At 35.5% G+C, this 23,903-nt stretch overlaps 1 protein-coding gene across 2 annotated transcripts; it reads left to right on the top strand.

Annotated features, from left to right (window-relative positions):
• The first annotated feature begins 5,806 nt into the window (after positions 1-5,806).
• Positions 5,807-23,693, top strand: Mdh1 (malate dehydrogenase 1). Of its 2 annotated transcripts, XM_076458440.1 has the most exons (9): positions 5,832-5,950; positions 7,442-7,543; positions 7,847-7,948; positions 17,494-17,590; positions 19,765-19,940; positions 20,552-20,674; positions 21,026-21,202; positions 22,870-22,983; positions 23,130-23,693. In XM_076458440.1, exons 1-9 carry the CDS (start codon positions 5,948-5,950, stop codon positions 23,340-23,342), a joined length of 1,107 nt encoding a protein of 368 aa, XP_076314555.1. In that variant the 5' UTR covers positions 5,832-5,947; the 3' UTR covers positions 23,343-23,693. The 2 variants fall into 2 exon arrangements, with proteins under 2 accessions (XP_076314556.1, XP_076314555.1); XM_076458441.1 differs by lacking the exon at positions 7,442-7,543 and having other exon boundaries at positions 5,807-5,950.
• The last annotated feature ends 210 nt before the right edge of the window (positions 23,694-23,903 follow it).

Genomic DNA, 23,903 nt, shown 5'->3' with positions numbered 1-23,903 from the left:
AGGCCTTCAGTGATGACAAGAAACCCACTTGAAGTAAAAATGTATTCTCAAGATGGCTGGTATAGGTATTAAAATTTTAATTGAAATAAAGTACAGAACAACGTTTCGACCTCCTTATGTAAACTTCTTTGTTAACCTGAATATAACCTATGAAGGTCGAAACAAATGTCAAAAATAATATGTAACGTAACACGATCATAATTATGTATGTTTTACCACGAACGCAACGTATGTCTGTAGGTTTAAATCATCACCCTAAAAAAAAGCAGGAACATACAATAATTAAAACTTATACTTTATAAAACAATTTACATCGTCAATAAAACGTATATTCTGCAATAACACTTTTATTTATTTGTGACAAAATAATTTATACATATTTTACAAAGACGGACTTTTACATACACTTAACTTCTATTGATACCGTAGGATCTTAACACGTAAACTATGACAGTACAAGTCTTCAACGTCAAGATTTCATTATGTTAAAATTAATTATCTGTACTAAAAATATTAAATGATTGATTTACTGTATTCGTCCATTTTCTAAATAACCGTTGATCACCTCCAAATGCACACAAAACATGTGAAAGTATGGAATACATTTTTTAATGTTTTACACATTTTACATAACCAATAATCACCCTACAATTATATGAACGAGTTATTAATTATTATATTTAAAATATCAAAACTTTAAGATTGTCTAAAATGTAAGAATATATAAATGTATTTTGATGCATAACCTTTGTCAAAGTTAATGTATAGTGAACATACAATTTGTTTTAGTCACAAAGTTTATTCTGTAATGATAGACAATAAACCTATATATGTGTGATACTTTAGTTCAAATGTTTTAAGCTGTACGAGAATAGTATGTGAAGACCAGCAGTACGGTGGGATATGCAGTTTAATTTCAAATGTTTTGTGTAGTTTCTAACTTAAATAAGCTTTGATTTTTGCCCCTTATATTTATTTACTTTAATCTAATTGAACAAATATATATATATCAGATATTATTGCATTGAGTTGTATGTAAGTATTTTACAAACTAAAAAGTTTTCTTAAATTGTATATTAATATATCGTCAAGTTTTGTTTACAACTGTTTGAGTAAACTTGTTAAATATGTGATTTTTACATACATGTGTTAACACTTTTACATAATGTTATGATGAAACATGAGTTTCTATATCAAATAGAGGTTTGTTTGTAATTTAACTATAAAATACTAAGATTATCACTTATTTATAAACTAAATGATATCCTAGTATATTCTGAACAAATATTTCAATATGTGTAGGTCCAAAATGCCCCTCGCTAATACAGCAGTATGTCTAAGGATTTACAACCCTAAAATCAGTGGGTCGATTCCCCTCAGTGGGCTCAGCTGATAGCCTCATGTGGCTTTGCTATAAACAAATACATACGCATACAGACACTTAAGTCTGAAATTTGAGTCTGAAAAATGTTTGTTTTGTTTTTTTTAATTTCGCACAAAGCTACTCGAGGGCTATCTGTGCTAGCCGTCCCTAACTTAGCAGTGTAAGACTAGAACGAAGGCAGCTAGTCATCACCACCCACCGCCAACTCTTGGGCTACTCTTTTACCAACAAATAGTGGGATTGACTGTCACATTATAACGCTCCCACAGCTGAAAGGGCGAGCATGTTTGGCGCGACGGGGATGCGAACCCGCGACCCTCGGATTACGAATCGGACGCCTTAACACGCTTGGCCATGCCGGGCCCTTACGTATACTAAAGACAGTACACTAGTCTACAATGAGAAAATCATAGAAGCGCTGGTGATTTTTATAATTTGATTAATTGTAAATGAAAGATAATTGATGTTACAGTAACAGTTTCAAAATTCACATGAACAAGTGCAACTGATTTGAAATAGTTTAAAAATAATTACTTGATTTATAACTAGATGTTCTTTTACGATTGTTAATTAAATTTTCGGTACAGCATAAAAGTACATACAGCAGTATGTACATAAAACATACACTTGTTTTATGAAAAAGTGTATACAGCAGTGTTTAAACACAAGGGCAACCTGACTTTGAACTGTTGTGACCAGCCAAGAATAGAGAAGGGTCAAAGTTTGACTAAAATGTTATTGAACTTGTTTAACAAATAATATGTAATGATCCCCTAAGATAGTGATAGCTTATTTTTTCTAATCATTGATAACATTATTAAGATCATTGTTTAATCAATGTTTGCTCATGGCATAAGTGATCACATGACAATCTTTGACACATGTTCGAGATCATGTTTATGTCAATTTCAATGTTTTGTGAACTTGTAATAGAAAATATATGAATACTCAGTAAGACATTCATTTAATATTTTCAGTTATAGTAAAAATAAATTACTAGACAAATGATATAAAAGTGAAGGAGTATGTTTTTGTATCATTAACATAGTGATTGATGTTCCTCAAGATATTATAGACAGTTAGTGTATTTCGTGTGTAATTTTAATAAATCCTAACAGAAATATTTACATAAACAATACCTTAGTCCTGTCTTTACTTTAAAGAGTCTCATAAAATAAACTTATTGCTTCATTAGATAGATCAAAACCGGTCATTGTTAATTATTTGAAATCTTTATCTGATATATAGCAGTAATGTTTCTAAATTGGTTAAATTTACAGGAAATCTCTCCTCCAATTAGAAACAGTGATAATCCAACCAATCATAACATGCTCTCCGCAATCCACTAGGACACTATAAATGATCGACAACATCTACACACAAACTGACAGGGCACGGTTTGGGTAAATTATTCGGCGCCCTGGTCGTGAAAAGGTTTTCTCGGGGCATTCCCGTTTCTCCTGAAAGTGGGTTTTCTCGGGGCACTCCCGTTTCTCCTCACACATAAACCTTAGACATTGGATCTATAGATCCCAGCCGGGGCAACTTGACCCATCGATCCATGCCCGGCCCTGAATCACACCGTTTAATTTGAGTTGATATTTCGTCTGCCGACTTGCTTCTTATTTCTTCTTCAATCGAACGTTGGCTTTGCCTTCTCTTTGTCAGCTGCCACGCCTACCAGACTCGCATTAATCAGATTCGTGCTAAACTTGTCACACAAAAATTATCAATAGTCACGTTGTCAAAATTCTTACCTTCTACCAAGTGCGGAGGACTGTTTAGTCTTCGAACCCTTCTACCAAGTGCGGGGTTGAAAGAGGACTGTTTAGTCTTCCCCTGGGGGTCAATATTTTCTCAGAAATATTAACCTTATTCCAAAACAACTGCCAGCATAGAGATAGAGAGAGACACAAACTGACTTGAAGACGAAAGGCGGAAGACTTTCGAAATGTCGTCCTCTACAGTTGTATCTCCACGACAGGCAGCTGCCGTCCATTCTACAAAGTTTCATCAGTGTTTCTGAACATAAAATAGTTAAAATGATAACTAAATCTCACGTATTTAAGTATAATCTATCTTTCAATTTAATCTAAGCCAGTAATACAGTCTGACCATTTGTTCTACGTCATGCACCATACGCTAACCCATAAAATATTGAGAATATACGGTTAGTGTTTTGTATGTAATGACCTTGACTATGTAATGACACAGATAGCAACAATGTTTCATCGTTAATAATTACATTGTAGAAGTGATCAGTTTAATAAAACACAAAAGTTGTATTTAACAGATATGGTCACTACGTACTTACAGTTTTTAAAGTAAATCATCTCTTTTAAATATATTGTAAATACACAAATAGCGATTGTATATTATAATTGACTTTTATTTTAATTAAAATATTTTCGGTAAACATTAAATACATTGTAAACACATAGGTAACGACTAAAATTTTATTTTAATAAGTTTGAATGCACATAAAGTTTTGAAAGATGTAGAGAAGAAAATGTAATGTTCTTTTCAATGTGATTAATGGTCAAAGGTTATTGATTAGTTAAATTGTAATACCTTACAGCCCTACACTGTATGTTTGACCACCTGACACCCTCCAAACAATCTTGTCTTGACATCAGTGTCCACGGTGTTTGGGCCCAGGTGGTTAAAGTACTCGACTGTAATCTGAGGGTCGAGGGTTCGAATTCCGGTTGCACTAAACATGTTCGCCCTTTCAACCATGAGGGCATTCTAATGTGACGGTGAATCCCATTATTAGTTGGTAAATTAGTAGCCCAAGAGTTGGCGGTGGGTGGTCATGACTAGCTGCCTTCCGTCTAGTCGTACGCTGCTAAATTAGGGACGGCTAGCGCAGATAGCCCTCGTGTACCTTTGCGCGAAATTCAAAACAAACCAAGCCACACTGTTTGTGTCTGACCCTTGTAATAGTTAAACTTCTGTTTCTAGATTGTATGCGCGTGATTTGCTATTAGTGTCTTAACTTTAGAGAGTCTGAAAGTTCTTGTATTTTAAACAATAGAACTTTTAATGTGTATGTGTGTTGGTGATGTCAGTATCTCCAAATTGGTGTAGGAAAAACGTTTGATATTTGAACATATGTGACAAAAAAGCCATCCTATCTCTATACTATAACTCACGTATAATATAATCACCAAAAGATTTTATAAATGAAAAGTTTAATGATATTTTACTTTTGTATTAGAAGTATTGTAAGCTATATTTCGATATTTTAATTTACTTGTTTACTCGGGGGGGGCTGTAATGAGTGGGAGGCTTTACAAAATATCTAGAAACAAGAGAAAATTAGTTGTAAGTACGAGTAAATAGTGAGTATTCAATGAGTGAATTAGTTTTTCAGTTTAACTAGGGACTGGAAAATTAAGACACATTCAGGTCAGAGTTGATATGCCTTACCAGTGACACATCGTTATATCTGTGGGCGTACAATGCTAGAATCCTGGTTTCGATTATTATCGTGGTGGGCATTGCACAGATACCCTATTGAGTAGCTTTGTACTTAACTTCAAACAAACAAAGTTACTCAGCTGATTAGTTATGAATTATACATATTATATTTAGCGAGTACCTATTGAAAATGCAAAAGTTATTTACAGAACTAGCATAAATGCTCGCCCTCCGTTCACCATCCATGAGAAAAATAATTCAGTTGAGATTTTAGTTTACAAATAAGCTATTATCATAGCATTATATCACGGAGCAGATTTGATTGAAGCATTTCTTTATAGCTACAGTTTTCAACGAAAATATTTTGTTTTTCTGTTAGAACACTCACGAGATTTCACTAAAGAAGAACTGTTGAAGACCAAACAGTCGTTTTTTAAATTAGTTTTTGATTGTTTTATATTTGAAACTTACTCCTTTTTGTTTGTAATTTTTATTGGTTAAATCTGAAACATGCCATTTTTGTAGATATTTTAACTGTTTCATTAATTGTTCAGCTATAAAACATACCACCTATTATAAAAATATTACCCAGCAATGTTTGGTGATGATCAGGTTCGGTTATTTTCGAAATCTGAGTTTTGAGGGTATACATCAAAGCTTCGTTATAATAAGCTTGGGCCTACCACTTAGTAGAACTGAAAATATCTTCTAACAAATGTAAAGGAAGAAATAAACTAATTTTTTTATATCTTTAAATAGACTGCAAGTCTCATTATTTTCACCAAATAATTTAAAATAATCCTCCCAATAACTAAACGCATAAAGCAAAATTATTTTCATTTAACAAATTAAACTATACGTTTTATGTGCTTTGGACTTGGTTTCTCATTTTTAAACAAAAAATCAATTATACCTTAACCAACAGACGAAGCAATTGTGATGTAATATCTTTTAATTTTTCAGTTAAACCGTTGTCTAACAAAAAACATCAACGACTCTAGTGGTGACCGTGAGATTCAACCTTCAGGAAATGCGTCATTGATGGAATTAGAGCAAGTATATAGTGAAGCCGGGTGGAGGACTCTACGGAAATCAGGTTCAATTTTTACCACTTGATTGGAAGCATTTATTCTTTTGGAAATGGTAAGTTTAGTTTGATATGGACTTTCATTTTATGTATTTCAAGTTATATATATTTTTATGGATTAAGAGGGCGCTCAGTCAGTTCAATTAAAAAAAAAATTAAGATAGTTTTATGTTTGTACACGATGGAGTGTTTAACGCCACGCGTGTTAGTCGTGGTACTGTATAACTTGGGGTTTTGGTATGGGATTTTGAAAATGTCCTTCAGAATTTGTACAAGGGCATGTATGAGATGAACGAAAATTATTTGCAGTTTAGGTATTTAACCATTTAAATAAGATGTTCTGTTATTTATTTTATTCCTTAATATTTGTGTGTGGGGAATAACTTTTAATGATAGTCTTGATAAGTTGTAGTCTTAGAATCCTTTCTTCAAATCTGCACGTAACGATAGGACAAATAACATTACCCTTCCGAGATCTACTACTACTGTAAGTATTGCACTGTAAAAACAAATTACCTGAATGAAATTTAAAATGCAAGGAGTGTTTCATCGTGAAGTTTGAAAAGAAAATATCATACTTAGTACTTGAAGTATTTAGTCAAATCATTTAAAAAATTACTTCTGTAGAAAACTGGAAATTGCTAAATACACTTTCTAATAATTTACATACAGTTAACTTTTACCAGTAATGTTTCTAGTTGTTGAAATAAAGGTTTACTAAAATTAATAGCATTCATGGAGTTAGTAACGTTTCTATTTGTGTTGTCATTGTAAGTCTGGTGTGTTGTGGAGTTCACCAAGATAGGGATATACACTAGTTTATTTTGTTTTTTATCAGTGCGTTAATTTTCATAGGACTTCAGTAGATTAGTTATAGTGATAAATACATGATTTTTAAAGACTTAATTAAGGTTCATTTGTAATTTATCTAACAGTTGTTTAAAATTTATGTGCCACAACTGAACTTTAGTTACCAGTCAGGATGTTAACTGTGCAGTCTTGCTATGTCACTACATTGTAAGTATAGGTATAAGTTATAATGTATTTTGTTTGGAAACCTATATGTCTTAACTTTAAAAGAGTGTGTGTGTGTTTTTGTTTTTTTTATAAACAAGATTTTCAGTGCAGATCCAAATATTTAAAAGTTAGGCCTTGGTGTTTAATTTACTAGATGGTAGTCATAACTAGAAGTCTAGTTATTATAATTATTTAAGACAATGCAAAGAATCTATTGGTCCAGTTATTAAAAATAAAATATGCTGAAAGTATTCTTTATCATTTGAAGTGTTTATCGAACCTTTTACTTAATTACATGTATGACATCCTAAAGCAACTTATTTTCTATGCCTGTTATTCTATTATAATAAAAAAAAAAAAAAAAAAACTAGCTTAACTCATTGTGATTCCTACTTTTTTTATTTATTTTTTAAAAAGTCCCAAAGTTCCATCATTGTAACCTATAAACAACCAGAAAGTGATATGAGCCATAACTTGTCTCTATACGAAGTAGCTTTCTTATGAACAGGCATACTGCTTTCTTGCTTTAGAAAAGCTGGATTTCGAAAGCTTTGGAATGGTGCTTTATTTGTATAAGAAAAGCTGGAGAATTGGTTCAAGGGTACTTTTTTTTAATTTTGACTGATTTGGAGGCAAGTACAATTATGTATTTTCTATACTATTATGCAGGATGACAAAAGCTGAAACTTTGAGTATTAATACAAAAATGATTCTAGGTTTTGTGGTTAGTAAATTTTTCTTTTATAATTTGCTATATGGATAGTGTAGTTAATATTCTCAATCTACATCTTGTAAGACAGAAGTAACAAATAGAAACACTTTCTTACTAAGAGTAAAATATAGCTGGATTCATTAATAATAAAATTCTCAACAATGAATATTACTAGTAACTATGGTAAATTTAACACGCTTAATATCATTTATTAATTTTACAGGCTAAAGAACCCATTCGTGTTGTGGTGACGGGAGCTGCTGGACAAATTGCATATTCCTTATTGTTTTCTGTGGCAAAGGGTGATGTGTTTGGACCAGATCAGGTTTGTTATTGAACATCCTGTTAGTTTTGATACAAATGGCTGACAAACTTTACTAGGTTACATTCAAGCCAGAATACAGTAACATTTATGACTTTGAGTAAACTTGTACAAATTTATGTATGCACATGAACATTCTGCTCAGACAAATGTTATTTAAATCTTGCATTGTTGTTTTTTCTGGGAAAGAGTAAATTTGTTAAGTTTTTTTTTTGTGTTTTGTTAACCTGCACCAGTCAGAGAAATGTCTACTGTTCATGAATGTCTTTGCAACAGAAAGACTGTTTTGTTTTATTGAGTGCATGTTTGCTTTTTGGCTTCTGTGATTATTTCTACATATAGTTTTGGAGAACTTACCATTTATGTTAAAATATTCCATCAAAAATTCAAAGTTGGTGCATGTCAGTATATAAAAGGTTATATTTATGATGTATTATTTCTTTTTTATTAAGAACTTTATTTTCTAACCACCTCAGTATAGTGGTAGCGGTTAATGTTAAAAAATGAACCACCACCAACAAATCTTTCACGTTTTTCTACCTGAATTCAGTAACCAAATATTGTCTTTCCATTGTCAGCTACTGAAACTTAAAAGTAACTCTGGGACAGACTTCCTTCATAATATATTACTGTAATCAAACTTGATTTAAAAAAAAAAAAAAAAAAAAAAAAATCTAAAGATAGATGGGTACAGCTTGACCTATTGGACAGCTTATTGGGAGTCCTGAGTTCAACTCTCAGAATCTATTTTACTTCAAATATAATGTTAATTCAAGGTAAGAGTAAATACGGTATTTATCCTGTTATTTGTTTCTTCTGAGTAGATTTATCTTCTCCCACAAAGCTTTCTTTTTAATCTGTTTTAATTAGATTGCTCCACATTTTAGCTGTGTGGTGGTTTTTATGACATCATGGGTTCTTTGGATGCTATAAGGTCCTTCCCTTCATCTTGGGTCTCCACCTTTCCTGTTTCTTCCCACCTCCTCACAATCGTTCATTTTTTAGCGATCTTACTAAGGCTGTCCCAACATAAGAAAACTTATCCACCAGATTTGCCCCATTCAGACAAGGTTTTAAGTATCTGGTCTCCAAGGTGATGGGAGATTGAAGACGCATCATTTGATCTGGTTTTTTTATCTGTGCCCTCATTGCTTCACTGTAGAGTCCTATCTCTTGTTTTAGTGAGTTTCTTCCCTAAAGCTCTAGATGACCAAATTTGATGATAGATGTCTCCAATTCTTATTACTCCTGAGTCTTATTTTTCTTTTTGTTCATTCACAAGAGTAGTTGGTTCCAGTTTGCTACTCTACAATTTGGATTAACCTTGGCTTCTGTTGGGTGGTATGTACTTTTGCCCAACACCTTCCCTCAATGGATCCTCACACTCATTACCCCCTCGGTGTGGAGTCCTGTACGTGGTGAGGGGACCTCCCAGGGAAGGTTCTGTTCTGTCTGGTTACCTACTCTGGGATCTAAACATCCACCCACGTGTTTGCCGTGCATGGTGACCCGTGAAGGGGAGGAGAGGATCCTGGCCGTTGAGGGGTCCAACCCTAACACGCCACTCTGGCCTTGAATTCCTGTAGACGGGCAGCCTTTGGGTGGCCCCCCTTGGGTCAGTTGGCTGGTCCACTTGGGCTAGAGTCAACCAAGTACCAGTGTTGGAAGTCTTCAATGGGTGTTGTGGACATTGTGTCTGATGCTGGTGTTTGGGTATAGTGCTTGTGAAACCCTGGCGTTGCTGCAGTGTCCTTGCTTGACATTGTAGTGCGTTCCCTTGTAGGGCTCCATGGTGGGTGGGGTCAGTGGGTACCGAAATCTTTCTGTTTTCCTATGGATCCTCCTTCAAAAAATATAAATATAAATATCTCCACTTGAAAGATGGAGTTACATGGAAGACTGATATCCTCTTTCTGACATTTACATCACCACATGAACCTGCCACCATGAAAGCAGGTTATCTCATTTGCAGGGTTCGGCCATACATACCAAACCCTCTTCGATGTTTCCAATGTCAGAGATTCGGCCACTCAAAGACATCATGTCATGGTTCCCTGACATGTGCTTGTTGTGGGGGCAAGAACCATGATGCCTATGAATGTGACTTGGACCCACATTGCGTCAATTGCAATGGTTCTTGCCCCTCTTACTTTTGTTCTTCCCCAAAATGGTTGGAGGAAAGAGGTGCAACATTTGAAAATGACTCGTAACATTAGTTATCCTGAGGCTCGGAAGTTGCTTTCCACCACTTCATCTCAGACTTATGCTGCTACACTTCATTCCACAACTACAGTGGGAGTGCAGACAGATCTCTCTGTGCCTCCAAGAGAATCGTTTTCAAAACAAATGAAAAGCATTTTGACCTCCATGGTTAAAAAGGTTGAATTGATTTCCACACCCATCTCTGTTCCTCCCATACATTCCAACAAACCTCAAGATCCACATCCTTCAGTTTCAAATACAGGCATTTCTTCTGATACATCTTTTTCTCCCACCCCAAGAGGCAAAACAATCATTGGTTCGCATTCTCGGTCAGTGGAATTCCCTTCCAATAACAGACCTGCCCACTTGACCAAGAGCAGGATCCACGGAGGTTGATAGACCTCCTCCAACTAAGGACAGTAAGGAAAAAAGATGTGGTCGTAAACTGAAGGGTTCTCCAGCCACTTTGCCTACCCGTCATTAAAAATGGCCACCTTGATACAATGGAACTGTCAGTTTACGTTCTAATCTGGATGATATCAAAACACTGATTGCTTCCTACCATCCTGTTTGTCTTTCTTACAAGAAACATTTCTCAAACCTGCTGATACAGTCACCATTCAGCAGTTTTCTCTGTACAGAAATGACAGGCTGTGTGATGGACGAGTAAATGGAGGGATGGCACTGTTGGTTGATCAGCATATGCCCACCCTGTCTTTGTCACTCAACACACCCTTGGAGACTGTAGCCATCCGTGTTTCCTTGGGTCATACCATCACTGTTTGTTCTCTGTACCTGTCCCCTGGAGAGACGTATGATCAATCAGACCTTGATACTCCTGTTGAACAGTTGCCGTCTCCATTTCTAATCCTGGGGGACTTTAATGGACATCATCCCCTCTGGGGAAGCACTGCTATTGATGGGAGGGGTTGCCCTGTAGAGCATATGCTCTCTGATTACAATCTTTCTCTTTTCAATACTGGTTCTTCCACTTTATTTTCATGCACCTAGTCAGTCCTTTACCACTAATGATCTCTTGGTTTGCTCCCCTTCATTATTCTCATTTTTCATGGAGGGTTGACAATAATCCACTAGGCAGTGATCATTTTCCTATCGTTTTAAGAGAGACTGGCTGTGGTCGATGCCACCCTACCCGCGTGCCCCGATGAAAATTTGATTAGGCGGACTGGTCCACTTTCACTGGTCTCGCAGAACTTGATCCTGCCATCATAAATCAGTGATCAATAGATGACTGTGTGGCAGCAGTAACTGGCTACAGCATACAAGCAGCTGCTCAGTGTATTCCTAAAACCTCGACACGATATCCTCGTCCCTGGTGGAATTCTGCTTGCCACTTAGCATGGAAGGGTTAAAAACGGGCCTGGGATACGTTTCGTCAATATCCCACACTTTCAAACCGCGTCTCTTTCCAACGAGCCCATGCACATGGTAGGTGGGTAAGACGTCAAAGTCAGAAGGAATCTTGGATTAAGTTCACCACTAGCATATCTTCTACCACCAGTTCCAAGGTCATATGGGACAAGATTCGAAAGGTTAATGGGTACTACAATTCTTTCCACCTCTTGATCTTACTCTCTGGCCATGGTCAGGAGGTGGCTGATGTCTGGAGCATCGCTGATACTCTAGGTGAAAGCTTTTGCCGGGTATCTAGCACTTCTGCTTGTTCCTCCACCTTCTTGGCCATCAAGACTCGGGCAGAGCGTTCACCTCTTTCCTTTTGAACTGACTGTTTCTTTGACTATAATTGTCCCTTTACACTGGTGGAACTGAAAATGGCCCTTCATTGGTCTGCCAGTACATTTGTTGGACTTGATGTTCATTATGACATGCTGTGCCATCTATCTCCTGCTTCTCTTGCTATTCTTCTGATTGTTTATAACTGGATCTGGCAGGAGAATGTTTCTTCCTAGTGCTAGGCTATTATTTTACTTGTCTCTAAGCCTGGGAAAGATCCTAAGAATCCTTCAAACTACCGTCCAATTGCTTTGACGAGCTGTCTCTGTAAGACCTTAAAGGATGGTTAATGCTCGTCTTGTTTGGTTCCTTCAATCAACCTCCTCTCGCTCACCCAGTGTGGGTTCCGTCGACAGCACTCCACCACAGACCACCTAATTTGTCTTGAAACCTCAATCAATCGGAGAAGCCTTTCTCAAATGCCAACATCTTGTATCAATGTTCTTGTGACAAGAACACAAGGCTTGTGACACAACATGGAGGTATGGCGTTTTGCAAGACCTCCATACATATGGGTTACGTGACCATTTACCAATGTCCATTAAAAAAAATTTTAATGGATAGGAGATTCCAAGTTTGTGTGGGTTTGACACTTTTCCGTTCTTTTGTACAGGAACTTGGAGTCCTTCAAGGCTGTGTTTTGAGTGTCACACTTTTCAGTATAAAGATAAATGCCATCACTGAACAACTCCCTCTCACTATTGCGAATGGGCTGTATGTCAACGACTTTCACATCTCATGTCAGTCGTCAAACATGAGATATATTGAGTGGCAACTACAAACTGCCCTCAATCGTGTACTGAAGTGGACTATGGCGAATGGCTTCAATTTCTCTCTAAAACCGTATGCATACACTTTTGCCACCAACAGGGTATTCACCCTGATTCTGAACTTCATATTGGTGAAGTTTTGCTGCCAGTGGTCCCTGAGACCAAGTTTTTGGGGCTTATCTTTGACCGTAAGCTGACCTTTTATACCACACTTAAAGCAGCTTCGGGTCAAATGCACAACAGCACTGAACATCCTCCGTGTCCTTTCTTCTTCCAGTTGTGGAGTAGATCGATGTTAAAGATATCGTGCTCTTATTTGATCAAAACTCGACTATGGATCAATGGTCTATGGCTCTGCCAGACCCTCAGCCTTAAAGATGCTGGACCCCGTTCATCACCAAGGACTTCGACTCTGCACTGGGGCTTTCCGTACCTCTCCAGTTCAAAGTATATACATTGAATCTCCTGAACCTTCTCTACACCTTCGCCGTTTGCAACTATCTTTACAATATTCTTCGAAACTTCGTTTCTTACCAAAGCATCCCACCTGGGGATGTGTTTTCCCTTCTCAGTGGGCCTTACTTTTTCAGAACAAATGATCTGCCATTGCTCCATTTGGCCTTCACATCTGGGTGCAATTAGATGACTTGGGTCTGTCCTTGGATAACATTGCAGATTCCACTGGTCAGCTCATCCTACCATGGCTTATTACAGCCCCCAAATGTGACCTTTCTTTCAGTCACCTAAAAAGTCAGATACTCCAGATTGGAAGTACCGTCATTTATTTAATGAACATCTTTCAAACAATCATTCTATTCCCATTTATACAGATGGTTCCAAATTGGGTAATTCAATGGGCTCTGCTATGGTTTGCTATGGGTCAGTAGTTGCGCACAGAATCCCTTTTACAGCTTCTGTGTTCACTGCTGAACTGTATGCCATATCTCTTGCCCTGGATCATATTACTGCTGAGCAGTACTCCAACTGCACTATTTATACTGACTCACTTAGTTCTATAGAGGCCCTGGAATCGCTTCAGGTTGGCTCACATCCTGTTCTCGCTGATATTCAAAACCGACTGGCCCATTTCTCATTAATAGCTACTTCTATCCAGTTTTTCTGGATACCAGGCCATGTTGGTATTCATGGGAACGAGCTTGCAGCTAAATGTATCTGCTCCGGCACTATCACCCCTGTGCCTATTCCATACATGGACTATAGTCTTGTATTGAAGGCTCGGCTCCATGCCAGCTGGCAGTCGACTTTGAGTGATCAACACGACAACAAGCTTTCTCAAAAACCCTATATTGGGCTTTGGCCATCTAGCTTCTGTAAAGTTTGGAAGGAGGAAGTTCTAACTAGACTACATGTTGGTCAGTTTTTTAACTCCATTTTCTTTTATCTGGAACTGATGCACCAGTGTGTAGTTTGTGTAACGCTCAGATCACAATCAGCCACATTTTACTTTCTTGCCATCATTACGATTCTCAACGACGGCACTATTTTAAATATGTTTTGTCCCAGAGTTTGTGTGTAACATTGAACAGTGTTATTGGTGATGGTGACACTGTCCACCTTGATAATGTTTTTATATCTTTAATGGCCATTAATATTTTTAATCTCATTTAAGTGTTGGATATTTATTCATTACACCTTTTTAATTGTGGTTCCTTTTTTACAGTTTCATTCTCTATAGCTCAATTTGACATTGAAAAATGGCCAGAACATTAACTAATTCGACACCAGGACTGGAAAGGCAAACTTCAGGTGACTAACGTTGCTGTTTGAACTATCTGTTTGAACTACTCGTTAGTCGTCCTGGCGAGTTGTTGTTATTACACTTTTGCTGCATGTCATTTAACACTTTTATTACTTTACCTTTTAGTACTGGCCATAATGATGCATGACCTGGAATTAGGACTGGAAAGACCAACTTCAGGTGACTAACGGTAGTTCTTATACTTACCTGTTAGTCTTCCTGGTGGTTATGATCATTGCCATTCTGCTACAGGTAGTCCTTTACAACTTTGTAGACTGGATGTCAACATTGGTTTTATGCCATTTTCTGTTTTAATTGCTGTTTTGTTTTTACCTTCCTTTACTTTTACAAATTTTACTCCATTTACTTGACTTTTACCTTTTTACTGGACATTTGGCTACTCATTATTATGATTTTGCTGTCTTTTAAAACTTCTATTTTACAATTTTGATATTGGCTGCTATGACACGTAACCTGGAACCAGGACTGGAAAAGCCAACTTCAGGTGACTGACGGTGGTTCTTGTACTTACCTGTTAGTCTTCCTGGTGGGTTATGATCATTACCATTCTGCTACAGAAGTTCTTTACAACTTCTTTTACTCTGCTCTCTTACCATTGTAAACTAGGTATCAACATTGGTTTTATGCTTTTTCTGTCTTTCAATGATGTTTTGTTTTACCTTCATTTCCTTTTTATGTATTTTACTACATTTAATTTATTTTTACCTTTTTTACCGGTCGTTTGGCACAGATAGCCTAGCTGCTTTGTGCCGTAACTCGCTAAATCAATCAATCAATCGCACTCATTACATGAATGATTAGCTGCTGTTTGTTTCCAGTCAGACAAGAGATTATACAAGAAATAGCAGACATGGGTTTTCTAATAAAAGTGAAGTATATTTTTGTTCCATTTTGGTACCTTCTTTATTTGGGGGTTTTTACTCAATAATCTGAAGATGGAAGAAGGCTGGACCTGAGAGTTTAGAATTGAAGAAATTGTTATAAAGCCCCTCTCTTCACATTCTCTTAGAGTTTTTACATTGTGGGGTTCCTTGAAGGCTGCTCATTAATTGAGCTTGTATGTGTACTCTTCAGTGAACATTACTTGATTAGTAAGACTTGTTGAACCACCCTGTCACATGTCCTTCCACAATCAGGAATAACTTGGTTTGGTGACTCGATAGGGACCAGGACTTCCATTTACTTCTGGATCTCTTTTGTTCATGAAGACAATTATAGAGGGTTCACGTAGTTCAAGCTTTGTTTCACTTTTCTTTTTACAGAAGAGGGTGGTTATGGTATGATCCAACAACTTCATTATGATCACTTCTATCATTAAGGAAGGGAGTGCAAAATCCAGATTTCTCAGTCCCTGGATCTTTGTTTCATTTCTGTATCTATAGTCATCATATGGTCTGATCTCCCCAGAAAGATCTGGCACCCTAAATCTGTTTGTGGATCAATTGTCTCATCCTAACAAGATTTTCTACATGAAGTAATCCCTCAATCTTTAGATCATTCAGTGGGTGTTTTTTGCTGGCAACACCTCTGATGCTTTTACCAGCCACTAGAACACCATACTCCTATTCTATATCTATTAACTCTAGGGGTAGGGTCTTCAAATCTGTGCTTTCCCTTCATACAGAGCTTTAGTTACATGCCTCAGCTTAGACTAATTGCATGTGTTGTATCTTTTCTTTCCAGATCTGTTGGATCATTTACCACAGTTAGTGGTCTGTCTTTTGGTTTATTTGATGTAGCTTCTATCCTGTTCTTGGTTGTTTGACTTCAACAGTATTTAACTATTGGACAACCTTGTTAAACACCTTTTTTTAATTTCTCCAAAGTTTGTAGAGTTTTGTCTCCCCCCCCCTGTTCCTCTTGATTTGGATTTCAGTATAATTAAGACCTTTTTTTATTCATGTTCCCTGTACAATATTTCCCTTAGATTCTGTTTCTTTCTCCCCCTTGCTTGCACATGTTGTCAGTCACATGATTATGACATTTAATGTTATCTGCATCCTTTACTATTTCTTTATCCTGTCTGTTTCTTTCTAAGAACTGTTACTTGTGTACTTCCATTCCAGTGTTTGTCTTACCTTCTCCTTGGTATTATGTGACCTATTGCCTCCTTGTATGGATCATTCTTATCTTTTTATTCCCTGGAACCTTTCAATGTTATCTTTCTCCTGTCATGCTAACTGATTCGGTTTATAAAGTTGTCAGACTGGAGTATATGGACTTATCTGTTTCTAACATTTATTAACTTCATGGTGTGTGTTGTTTTTTTTATGTAACTTATCACTTGACTGTTTCTTTAGCTACTTGCCTACATCTTCCTTTGGAGATTATTTGGACTGGAATGTGGAGTACCCTGTATATTTGGATCACCTGGTTGTTGTATCTTTCTCTAGTAGATAACATCTCCTGACTGTTCTACACAAACCTATTCGTCATTGACTGGTTTAATCCTTATCACTTCTCATTTTGTATTTATTATTTTCAACAATTCTGGTTTTAATCAATAATAGGATTCCACCATGTGGTGGGTGTTATCTGGTTTGGTACACTTTGTGTCAAACACTCATTATTTACTGATTGCACTTGAAGCACACCCATCCATTCTAGGAAGCTGTTTATCCACATGTTCTTTGTGTTCTGCACCCATACTGTCCTTTTTGTACTATAAAATTCTTTGTATGCAAAGTAGTACTATAATGGAAGTTTACATTTTTCTTGCACTGATTTAAAGATAGGCACTTGCCTCTACTTTGCTCAATTCTTAAGTTAAAATTGACCAGGAATGGTAGATTTAGCTTGCTGTATGAACATGGGTTGTGGTGAGTAGTAATATATGTACATGTTCAAATGTGGTGTGAAATTTATTGGTTACATAAAATGGTGTGCTGTTCACAAATAAATTAGCACTTCTTAGAGGAGGTAAGTACCTACTGGAAATACTTTTTTAATGGAAGGAAGTAGTAACTTTCATTTCTACTGTAGTTTTTAGGGTTAGCTATCTAAATGAAATGTCTTGCTTTGGTAAATCTTTTTTGTTCTAGCCTGTCATCTTACACTTGCTCGACATTCCTCCAATGATGGGTGTGTTGGAAGGAGTAGTTATGGAGCTTATGGACTGTGCATTCTCCTTGGTTAGAGGTACGTCAAATGACTGATTCTAGGAGTTCATGTATTTAAAGTATGATTTTAGTGCTAATGAAATGCAAGTACTGAACGTGTCAACAGAATACTCTTTCTGAAGATTATATGTATGTACAATACAGGCTTAATTCCACATCGTTTTGTTTTGTAGCTGGTTGCCCAAAGCTCAGATTTTTGATCTTGTAGCACTTAATGAGAATATATGAAGGATTAATTTGGGAGATGTAACGGTATCAAATCATTGTAAATTTACCAGTATTTTGAAAATAGCTAACAAATTGCATCAGATATGTAATGTTAACTCTCCCATTGTAGGGTCAGTCAGGTTGATTGACCACATGACCTCTGTGCTCATTTAGTCTTCTATATATTCTACCAAACTTTCATACAAAAAAAAAAAAAAATCTTCAGTGAGTTTATTTTTAATAAACTAAAGATTTGTTCATTGATATACTGAGTATGTTCTTGAAGAATTGTCATATTCATGTTTTAAAATTAAAAATACTTTTCCTCATTACAAAAAATCTCATTTCCTTTTAAGTAACCCCTAAAATCTCCTAAATACAACTCAAATGTTTATTTTTCAGTAGATCTTTATATTTTTACTTCCTGTACCCTGACTCAATAAAATCGGTTAATTTGACAAATCTTGTAACCACTAAACGTGGTAACAAATCAATGTTACCCCTTTTTCTTTCTACAATAATTTCAAATTGTAACAAAATTTTGTTTATCCTAAACTTGTAATAATTTAAATCTGAAGTATTTTTGACTTACTTTTTTCCTTTGCCACCTGAACTGTCTAACTATTCATGCTGCTGTTAACTTGTAAATCACTTGAGACCCAAGCAGCTCATTATTTATCAGGTCAGACCTTAAGTAATATCTGATTTACTTTTAGTTTTTCAACCAAAAAAAAAAAAAAAATCTTAAATGCTTTTTAATGTTATTTCATCAATGTTTTATTAATTACTTCCTGCCAACAACTCGCAACCTTTCAAATGCCACTTCTATAAAATGTTTGGTTTGGAGGAAAAGAATATAGAGAGGGTAGTTTTGATGTCATGTTTTCCAAGCTCTTTTTCCATCAAGATAGTTCTGCAAACTTTGAAATAATAGATTAATTATTTATCTTATCTAATTTGGTTTTACCTAATTTGAATATCATTTTAATAAACTTTTATAATAACAACAAATAAACAGTACTTTCTTTTTCTATTGTTGAGGACACTTAAGCCTACTTCATATACTAGTGGTACTAATGCTCTAAATTTGTATGTATTTAAACTTCTACTTGCGAAAAGCAATTGGTTTCCAGTTGACAATTGCTATTTTCTGACTTTCTATGTGATGAGCCATTATGAATTTATTCAAACTAGCTATGGTTTCCATGGGAACTTGACTTGTAATATAAGTGAAACTGATGCTTATCTATTTATTACATAATGTAATAAAACGTTATGTGACAGATGAAAACCTTGACTTTCCATGGATTACATGTAATGTATAATTAAACATGAAAAAGAAATTGACATAAAAGAGAATGTGACGAGAGGTCTGATTTTCTATTTTGATCACTCTAGAACCAAACAGAATTGAAAATGATAAAATTATGGTTTATTAGAGTAATGATGACTTCTTAATAAAGAATAACTTGCATTTAATTTCATACTTTTTGGAGAGACTGTGGATAAAACAATGTTTTACGTGTCTTGTTAGGGGAAATTCATGACTTTATTTTCCGCTTAAATATTGTGTTGTACAACTTAAAGCTTATCCTATTAAAATGTAAATTATTAGCACAAGAGTTTGTGCTATACTAATTGGTATAATGTAAACAGTTATAACATCTAGAAAGTAAGACTCGAATCTTTGCATCTTGTGTCGTAAAAGATGCACGAGGTAAGAGTTAACATGCTAGTTAGTGTGAATAGATTTAATATATTGTGCGATTTGTTCTGTGGTCAAGTATTGCATTATTGCCGAGGTAATTTGAATGACTTTCATCTCTATAGTAACAGATACTGACATATTAAATAATGTGACATACTGATCTAATAAGAGCCAATCAGCTTTACTGTTTAACTTTCATAACAATTATGTAAATGAGTACAAAACAGTGACATCTAGAAGATTTTGTTTATAGAGTGAACATGTCGTCACTTTTCCAGACATCATCCCAACATGTGATGAACAGCAAGCTTTCCATGACACTGAAGCAGCTTTCCTTGTGGGAGCAATGCCAAGGAAAGAAGGAATGGAGAGAAAGGATTTATTGGCTGCTAATGTTAAGATTTTTAAAAGCCAAGGAAAAGCACTAGACCAATTTGCTAAAAAGACTGTAAAGGTATGTGTGCAACTGGCAGCTGGTGTTTTACGTGTGCAAATAGATTTTACATGTGCAAATAGATGTTTGCAGGGTGTGATTTGCATGTGTATAAATTCTTGTGTGTTCAAGTATTAATACTGTTATGATGCACCTTATACCAGCTGCCAGTGTATCTTGTATACACAGTGTATATGTGTATCTATAGAAATACAAATGTTTTGTAGTTAACAACAACAAACTTGTATTGGTAAAGACAACAGTTGGAAAATAACTTTCACCCTACACTGATCTTATGGATTATACAGTAAAATGTTTGATTTGATTTAAAGGTACTTATGTCAAGTACTAAGTTGTGTAAACTGTAATCTTTCTCAAGTACAGGGACAGATCTTTTCAATGAACTGTGTTCATTTTATGGTGTCATTTCCTTAGGTGATCCTTACAAGGAGATTAGTTGAGAAATAAGTGCAGCAGAAGAGTCCATGTATTTTTATAAAAAGGCATTGAGACTCTTAAGTTTGTAGCAAGGTAGCTTATTTGAATAAAATATTCATTATTTAGGAATCTTGTTTGGAACATTAGGTTCTGTAGACTAATATTCTTACTGCTTGTTCTTCTGTAATTTTTAGGTTCTGGTTGTTGGGAACCCAGCAAACACCAATGCTTTCATCTGCAGCAAGTATGCTCCTTCCATACCAAAGGAGAACTTCTCAGCAATGACAAGACTTGACCAGAATAGAGCACAGTCTCAAGTGGGTAGTAAACTGAAAAGTGACCTTTGTTAACCAGCTGAAATAATGAATAGCATTATGAACAAACAAACTTCCTGGTATTATGAGCTCTGTACTGACTTGTCTATGATACCATTGTTAATGGTTTGTCATGTTTTTTTTTGGAAACACTAATAGTTTGTGAGTGTAGATATATCTGGTTTATTAAAACCTGTACCTGGTCTTTCATATCAAGACAAGTATGAGGAGTGATCTTGTATCTGGAGAGTTGGAACTGATATTTCAATAACTTATTTTAAAATGATCATTTTTAATGCAACTTATTTTTCTCACTTTTAAAATTGAAAAAAACCTGATACCATTTTCTTCTAGATTGCATTCCGTTTGAACCTGCCAGCTAACTGTGTGACAAATGTCATCATCTGGGGAAACCACTCCTCAACTCAGTTTCCTGATGCAAGCCATGCTGTGGTGGATGTTAATGGGACTGTGAAGAAAGTTGTTGATTGCCTGAAGGATGATGCTTACCTCAAGGGAGAGTTCATTACAGTGAGTATTTTGGAGAACTGTTTGTCTTTTTATGAATCTGTAAAGTCTTCTATCTCTTAGTTTCACAATCTGACATTTAATAAGAATTCTTTGAACAAAGATTTATGTACATATTACAGTTGAACGATGGATTGGTTGTTCTGAACCAAGGGTTTGTGTATTACTGTGGTCAGAAAGTGAGAAGTTAGAGAATGAGAATCTTTGGGTTCTTCCTGTGAAGTGTTGTCTCGCTCTTGGCATGGGTGTTAAATAATCTACATACTTGTTCTTGGTGTGGATATGTTAGTGTAATCACATCTTAAGTTTGCTATTTTCTTGTCTTGTTAGTTATTCTCTAGAGTAATTCTTGTGGTATTTAGGGTTCATAGTTAGTAAAGAAAAGATTTTTTTTTTTTCTTGTGGTCAAAATGCATTAACAGTTTTTTAACACTTTGTATTACATATCTAGTGACATGATATTCATACCCACTTGTGTGTATTTACATAGTGGAAAAATAACTTAGAAGGTAATTTCATTGTATAGTTTACTATTTAGTTATCAGTTGGTCTAGTAGTTTTATATAGTATAGATGTTTTAAGCAATAATGGTAGCTATGTAATGTATACTGTAACAATAACAATGTGCTTCTGGTTTAACATTCAGATTACTACACTCTAGACAATGGGGGGGGGGTAACTTCACATTTTCAAATGAAATACATTAGAAGCATGAACACTTTCTTCAGTAGGGGGGGGGAATTGAGGTTATTTATTGTTGTTTACATAATCTGCTTTTCTTTGTTCTTAATGCATAGAAACAGGTTGGGGAAAAGATATGTAAGTACACATTAAACAGGTGATCCACAACTTGTTTTTCTGTGTAATAGACTTTCTTGTTTGCTATCAAGAGACAGTGTATAATAATTCATTACTATAGGCGTCTTGGTAAAACTTCTGCAAATAATTTTAAATTTCAATAAGTTTGACATTGTTAAGAGCCTCTGGCATATTTCATTTACAAACTAATCTTTTTGTTAAACTTTGAGGCATCTTTGGGTTTTTGTTTAACTTCTCAGTTTTGTTTTGCACCTAATTTACCAGCAATATTTTAGGTCAATGACAGAAAACATCATTTACTGGATGTCATCATTACAAATAACATTACAAGTTTTCAAGTGATTTTCATACTCCAATAGTAAACTCTGTGGTACATACCTTGCAGGATTAACAACTGTCTCTGTTGATAAACAATAAAACCAAAAATACAAGAATCCATGTATCAAGAAATGCACACAATAAATTACCTAACTATTTTATAAACATTGTTCTGTCTTTATTTTTACTTACTAGTGTTATTGACATCCACTAGGTGGAGATATCTTCAATAACAAGTTACAGGTGTAATTGTTGGTGGCATACACTGTGAAGAGATTTGGATAAAGGGTTCTTATTGGCTTCTATCTGTGTACTCATTCTAATTTGGTAAAGTTTTATACTAATATCTGTGACTGGCTCATGTTTATATCAAACCTTTTGTAAACTAAGTATTTAACACTGTTAGCCAGGAGTTACTGAAGATAAAAGGTGAACTTGATAAGTAAGCTAAAGTTACTGCACCTGGTAGTATAATTCATAGTGTTTTTTAAGTGTTTGATACAAGTGTTCTACATGGGAAAACTGTCCTGTAGACTGTACAGAAGAGAGGAGCTGCTGTTATTGCTGCCAGGAAGCTGTCAAGTGCCATGTCAGCTGCAAAAGCTGCCTGTGATCACATGAGAGACTGGTGGAATGGAACTGCTGAGGTAAAGTTTGTTTTTAATGTGTACTTGTTTAAATTTGACTAGTTAATTCATGTTCTGATGATTATGTATGATTCTAAACCCTCAGTTTTTACTGTTGGTGCTGTATTTCAAGTGCAAGGTAACTTTTATATTTATTTGAACAACAGGGACAGTGGGTTTCGATGGCAGTGTTTTCGGATGGTTCGTACAACGTACCTAGTAATGTTATGTACAGCTTCCCTGTCCAGATTGGTGCTGACCGTAAGTGGAAGATCGTGCAAGGTTTGGAGATCAGTGATTTTGCACGGGAGAAGATGGACCTAACTGGAAAGGAATTAATAAAAGAAAAAGAGGATGCCCTTTCTGTGTGCCAAGATTGACTAGCTGTGCAGTCAGAGTCAAAGTTATAGCTAATGTACAACAGTTTTTGTAGGAGCAGAGAAACAAGTATAATAGAAATCCTGATATGTGTGCACAATTTATGAATTTCACATCACTTATTAACATGATTGTATTTTTATCAAGAGGAAAATATTGTGGCCTTTTGTTACAGCTATATCACTGTAAGCAGTTTGTTAATGGAGGTTGAAATATGCCTTTTAGATTTTCCTGTTTTTATATTAAAACAAAATAAATAATTAATTTTTTGTTTTTAAACATTTTCTAGTTTACAGTTAAGTCTGTGTTTTTTCAGTATAATTCTAGTAGAAATAAAGGATTTAACCACTGTACTGAGTGTCGTTTTTTTAATTATAAGCAGGTAATGTTGCTGTACTTGGATATTTTAATGATAATGAGTCTTCAGGCAGGCTCTTCAAAATTCAACCAGAATTGGAATACTTCCTCTAACTATATAAAGCAACAGTTGCCATTGGATGAGTGTGATTTCCATGGACAGGACATCTACAATTCTGAACATACAAGCCCTTCAGAAATTGTAA

The sequence above is a fragment of the Tachypleus tridentatus genome, chromosome 9, assembly GCF_004210375.1.
Source record: "Tachypleus tridentatus isolate NWPU-2018 chromosome 9, ASM421037v1, whole genome shotgun sequence".
Lineage (NCBI taxonomy): Eukaryota > Metazoa > Arthropoda > Merostomata > Xiphosura > Limulidae > Tachypleus > Tachypleus tridentatus.
This window is presented reverse-complemented; position numbering and strand designations above follow the sequence as displayed.